General features: G+C 43.9%; 1 protein-coding gene across 1 annotated transcript in view; it reads left to right on the top strand.

Moving 5' to 3' along the window:
* Positions 1 to 1,940: 1,940 nt before the first annotated feature.
* The window catches only part of LMNTD2 (lamin tail domain containing 2), a 48,937-nt gene continuing 44,877 nt past the window's right edge, over positions 1,941 to 6,000 (top strand). The window contains exons 1-2 of the mRNA XM_059721334.1: positions 1,941 to 2,024; positions 5,114 to 5,173. Coding sequence (XP_059577317.1) covers positions 5,166 to 5,173 — 8 coding nt within the window. The 5' untranslated portion in view covers positions 1,941 to 2,024; positions 5,114 to 5,165. The remainder of the gene's footprint in view (positions 2,025 to 5,113; positions 5,174 to 6,000) is intronic.

Here is a 6,000-nt window from a genome sequence, read left to right as displayed (position 1 = left end):
AAGCTGGGTACAGCTATCATCACCAGAAGTACTGTGGTTCTCTCTCATGGTGTGGGCTATATTATGGTAGAAAACAACCTTTGTTGTGAGCTGCAACTGTCTTCAAAGAAAGGAGAAATGTAGTTCAGATAACTGCACTTGGCCTACAAAAGCTCATGCCACTCTGAATGAATTAGTCCAGTCATTTTCAACCTGTGGTCCATGGACCCCTGGGGGTCCACAGACTGTGTCTAAGGGGTCCACAAAAGATGACTATGATCAATCAAAAGTATGTGAATACTCACACATGCCATTCAAAGGGGTCCACACCTCCATGTGAATTTTTTTTGGGATCCGCAAATGAAAAAAGGGTGAAGACCACTGAATTAGTCTATGAAGTGGCAGCCTGACCTACTTATTACTTATGTTTGTATGCAAAGGTTAACAGTGATAATCTTAAATTGGATTTACCTGGAAAAAAAAAATCTAAATTAACTAAAAGGTATTAATTTAGACTAGTTAAAGCTGAGTAAACCCCTATGTAGATATACACTCTTACTTGAAATAAAAAGTGGTCTTGGTTCATTCCCAAAACAAATGATACTGAACTGAATTAGGGACTCTCTCATCTGCACAGCAGCATAGTCTGCATAGTATACTGAACTGGTAATGCCTATATGTTTCCCTGTTCAGGCAAGCCCTAAGAAAGTCATCCACCTTGAGCTAAAAAAAAATGCAAAGAGTGGGAGGGATATTTGGATCAGGGTCTTTGGCACGTGCACATACCTATCAGTAATATTAAGAACCAGAAGAAGAAACCTACGAAAAGCAGAAGGCTTTGGGGGCTGCCGTACTTAATTCAATTAAAATAAACATGTGTCTGAACACTTGGGACTCATCCATGAATTAGAAATAGCTTGTGTGATCTCAGACCCTTTGATTTCAGAAGCACCTACCCCATAGCTATTGTAAGTTAACCTGATTTAGGAAGCATTACCAGCCTGCCTCTGTATTTTTACGTACAAAGACCTTGTAGAGTCTTGTTCCCAGTTTTGCCTATATGAGACTCAAATATGCTCCAATTTCTAGAAAATAAATGCCTTGTGATTTTTTTGTGAAGACCTGGGCAAACCTGTTCTTGCAGCTGAAGATGGCCACTAGGACCATTGTTTTCCAAGGTGGAGACAAGGTGGTTGAGAGCACAGCTTTCTCATGGGGGCCTGGAGACCCCCATCAGAGTACACAGAGATTGCTCTGAGGAAAGGGAAGGGGAGGAGCTGTGGTAGGAGCTTTCTGCTGTGCAGCGGTAAGAAAACAGATAGATCCAGCAATTGAAGTGTAACGTTCTGCATGCAGCAGTCCGCGAAGACTGCTCTTCCATGACTTACAGTCTCCCTCCAGGGTCTCTTGGTCTCCTGCTTGCTTATCTGAGCCTCCCAGTTCCAGGGTCTGTTGGGTTTTTCTGGATGACAGACAGATTGAGTTTATTTATTATATAACACTAAGGCCTCTGTGGTCTCCTCCCTCCTTGCCTCTGTCTAATGCTATGTCACGCTATCCCAGCAGAGCCTACGGTGGGATGGCATCAACTCCACGCAGAGCCAGCTCCCTTGGCACACATGGCCTATAAGTGGGCATCAGAGTCACTGCTGAGTTAATTCAAGCCTGTTACCTTCAGAGAGAAGAGAAGCCAACGTACAGTCCTTTCACCCTGCTAGTACTGTGACCAGCTCCTTCACAGACATCTGTTCCACAAGGTGTGAATGTGGAGCACCAGGTCTGGCCCAGGATGACCTGGCATTACAGTCTCCAAACATGGTTCTTTACTGCTACGCTTCCTTTTGGCAACAGGTTTGAGTGGGCTGCCCCTCCTTATGCCATTGTTACCATAGTGACATCAACAGAGACCTCATAAGCCCCTAGGACAGACACACACAGTCAGGCCTGACTGATCAGAGAGCCTCCGGGGAGCAGAAGGCAAGCAGCCAGGCTGGTGAGCTACAGGGTCAGGAACACATGGAGAAGGAACACCAGGCCGTTGACTGGTAATGTGAAAGCTGACACTCCAGCCTACACTCTTTAGTTATGTTCAGATCCAGCCCTTGGCAATAAATCAGAGGATTTACATCAGAAAGGTTGACTGTCCTATAGACTGTGAAGCTCTCGCTGCTATAGGACAGTTCCAAAAAAACTACAGAAGAGTTGCCATCTTCCCTTGAATTCAACAGCTTATTTTGGAGTAATTGCTAAGGAACCCCATTAAATTGCGATAAATCCCATAAGATGTTTCCGTAAGGGAGTTTGTCAGATAATGACTCTAATATTACTTGGCACTTGCAAAATGCTTTCCACCTAAGGCTCAAAAAACCCTTTGCAGAGGAGATATTCTTATTCCTGTTTTACAAATGGGAAAAATGACATGCAGAGAAGTTAGGCAAGTATTTCCAGAAGCAGCCATTAGTTTGGGGAATCTTCAGTTTGAAAGCTCTTGTTCCTAATTGTCAGTGTTTATCTCCCACCACTCCACATAAAGCAAGCAGCTGCTGTCAGCAACTCTGAAAAACAGCTCCAAAGTGCTTCAAAATGAACACACAGAAACTACGGTACCCCACGCCCCTCCACACAAAAAAGAAATTGGTGGCTAGCTTAGAAACATACTTTGAGTGACTTCTCCATGACTACACAGCAAGTCTTTAGCACAGTTGGAAAGAGGCACAGGTTTCCTCTCTCTCTCTCCTGCGCTACCCATAATAATGTTTAGTAAAGGTTAAGTCCCAGTAGAACCCACAGGAATTACTATCTTGCTGGCATCTTTTGACCCTAGCTGACTTCCTGCCCCCGGGGCAGGGGGATGGACTTGATGACCTTCTGAGGTCCCTTCTAGCCCTAATGTCTGTGAAATCTATGAAAATTATTGAGGAAAATAATGAAGGCATTTAAGGACCTTCATCCATGTATAGACAGTGCATTTTGGAATACAGAGGTAGAGCAGAACCTTAACACACATTGGACTATGGCAACAGGGCAGTTAACAAGAGACAAGGTAGGTGAGTGACCTCACAGAGACCCTGTGACATAGCCAGCCAGGAGAAGTTCTAATCTCTGACCTCAGACCATCACCAGGGTAATGGAACCTACAAGCCCACCCTTATGCCTTCCAAAATCCCCTTATCCAAAACCATATATCATCTCTGTCATTTCTGCTATGATGGTATGTGGAGGCCCCACTTGAGATCAAGACTTCATCATGCAAGATACTCCCCTGAAGATAATATAGTAAGGTGGGTTGAAAATTCACCAATCAAAATTGACTTGGAGTTTTTGGCTAAGCAATGGTGTACTGAAAAGTGCCAGTGCTAGATGGAAAGCTTTACTTCTGGTTAAAAAAAAATGAATACCTGAAAGTTGTTTTTAGACAGAAATGTTTGCTTTTCCTACGGAAATGGCAGAATCCCCTATGTAAAAGACATCTATAGAGCGAGGTAGTCAGCCATGTAAACAGACTAAGGACAAGAAGGAAAAAGAGAGGTACTGAGAAGGTACTGAGAAGTGAGGGGTTGTGGCCAAGATCACTCAGTTCAGTGGCAGAGTTGGGGAACAGATCGCAGGTTTACACAGTTCCAAGACAACCTCCTAGCTTTACAGATAGGTAGGCAGGCAGAGGCATGGATAGACAAAATGAGTCTGTCTGTTGTGTTCCACAGTTCAGTCTCCAACTTCAGAGAAGACAGGCCAAGTTTTAGCATGGTTATCTGTTGTCTACATTTGTAACCCCAAGCATTAATTAACTCTGGAGGTGTCTTGAAAATGTGGCCAAACCAGTTTATTGGAGTAACATAGAATGAGACCCCATCAATGAGACTTTTCCCTGGTATTAAGCAGGTGTTAGCTCATCTGCTACAAACAGGGGCTTTTCCTATTTTTTTAGAGTGGTTTTTATCTGTTTTAGTCCCTAAGGTGCCACTCTGCCCTGCCTTTTACCTGACTTCAGACTAATCTCATTCAGAGAGGCATAAGCTTTGGTAAGCAACAGCCTACTTTGTCAGATGCTATGAACTGATAGGCAGAAAGCAGGATTTTTAAATAGAAGGGAACTTAAATACAAAGGATAGGGGAGCGCCTGCTGAGAGAGGCAGATGGTGGATTGAACAGGACAGTAGTAGTAAATAAGGCAGTTAACCCATTGAAGGACACAGGCTCCATGTAATGGGATTAAGAATCCACAGTCTCTGCTCAAACCATAGGGTGTCTTTATACGTGCTCTGGGGTAGAGGGGAGGGCATTTTAATTAGAGCAGCTCCAAGAGCCATTCAAATTAAAGTGCCCACAGCGTCATGTGTATTCAGCATCCCATGCTTCAAAAAGGCAACAGGGGTACTTTAACTAAAGCTCATTTGACGAGCCATCACCATTTTGAAGCACGGGGACACTGAATACACGTGATGCAGAAGCTGCTGGAGCATGCTAATTAGACTCTATTAATCGAGTCTACTCTGATGTGTGCTAGTTAGCACGTGTCAGTGCAGACATTTAGCACATGTATAGGTGACCATAGCTAACACAATCCAGTCTGTGGATGATTTCTTGTTTTGCAGTTTCATATTCAGTCATTTGTAGCATTTTGTTGTCTAAGAACAGCTCCTCTGAGGTCAGTGGTGGAATATCCAGGGAGGTTAACTTGTTTTGGCTGCCATGGGAAAATCCCCAGTGAAGACAAGGTCTTTGTCCCTCAAGGCTGTCACAGAATACACCTTTCCCTACCACCACAGGTACATGAAACAATTTTCTCTTTGCTAATTCAGAGAGATGGGCTAAGTCTGCATAGAAGGTTTGATCGGTACTTCTCAAGTTTTGTCGGGATAAATCTGCAGGCCCTGAACAGGACTGTACAATAGGGAAAGGGTCACTTCTTCTCTGCCTCTTACTAGATGTGTTGTGCTAGGGCAGCATGTCTGCCTTGAGGGTTTGTACCAGGATAGACACATCATAGCAAATACTTACAGTAGATAGAGAATCTGCCTCCTCACAAGTTTCAACTACAAAACATCAGGCTAACCCCTACTCTAACTGACTCCACTTAAACAGCATGGTATCTGTCTAGTAGCCAAAAGGTCTCTTCTCTTCTTTCCTTTAGATCAACCTATAAGAACAACTGTTTGGAACTAGTGTTAAAAGCCAGATAAAGGATGGGCGGGTAAGTGCATTGGAACAGAATGGCAGGATGCAGGAGGAAATCTGCTCCTTTTCCTTGTCCCTGCTGTATGGGGCTCACCCACCTGGGAGGTCAAACACAGGGCTTTTTGTCTGCAGGACATGCTGCTGGTAGCAGCCCCCACCAGTGACCAAATACTTAGGTGGTTATACCTGAATGTAGATCATATACTCATAGTGAGGGAGATAGGATAGTTGGAAATAAAACAAAAGACACTGGAAGTCCCCTCTGGTCCTAGGCATTAGGAAAACCAGTCAGAAAATAGATATAACTACTTTGGGCTCTTTCAAAATGCAGCCATGAATATACATGTAGGGGAGGGATCTAATGAAGAATGGTTTGCATATTTCATCAAACTCAGTGAGCTTCACAGTTTTAACTTTTACTTCACAGGCCAATTTTCTGACCAAAAGCTAAGTTAGCCTTTGGCCCAGAAGGCAAAGAGACATGCAGACATAAGGCTCATTTCAGAGTTTGGCTTATTTATTTATTTAACCAGCTTCTGTTACAACTTCAACTCTGGAATCTGGGGCTAATCAAAGGACTTAGTCAATAACAACATGTATCTTCATGTAGGACACTGTGACAATAGACTAAATGATTCAGAGAGAGAGGATCTCTCATAGGCAACAGACTACTTAGTGGGCATTTGCAGTCAGGGCATAGGTGGTCACCAAGACAGGTGAGGAGCCTTCAGGTCAGTCTGGAGTAGAGAGGTCAACGAGCAGGAACCAGGACCAAGGAAATAGTCAGAAACTCAGGAAGCAGGACCCAGGGAACAGGAATCCAGGGACAACAAGTAGGGCCTA

Source organism: Alligator mississippiensis, chromosome 2 (assembly GCF_030867095.1).
Source record: "Alligator mississippiensis isolate rAllMis1 chromosome 2, rAllMis1, whole genome shotgun sequence".
NCBI lineage: Eukaryota > Metazoa > Chordata > Crocodylia > Alligatoridae > Alligator > Alligator mississippiensis.
The sequence above is the reverse complement of the archived record's forward strand: the minus strand, read 5'-3'. Positions and strand labels throughout refer to the sequence as shown.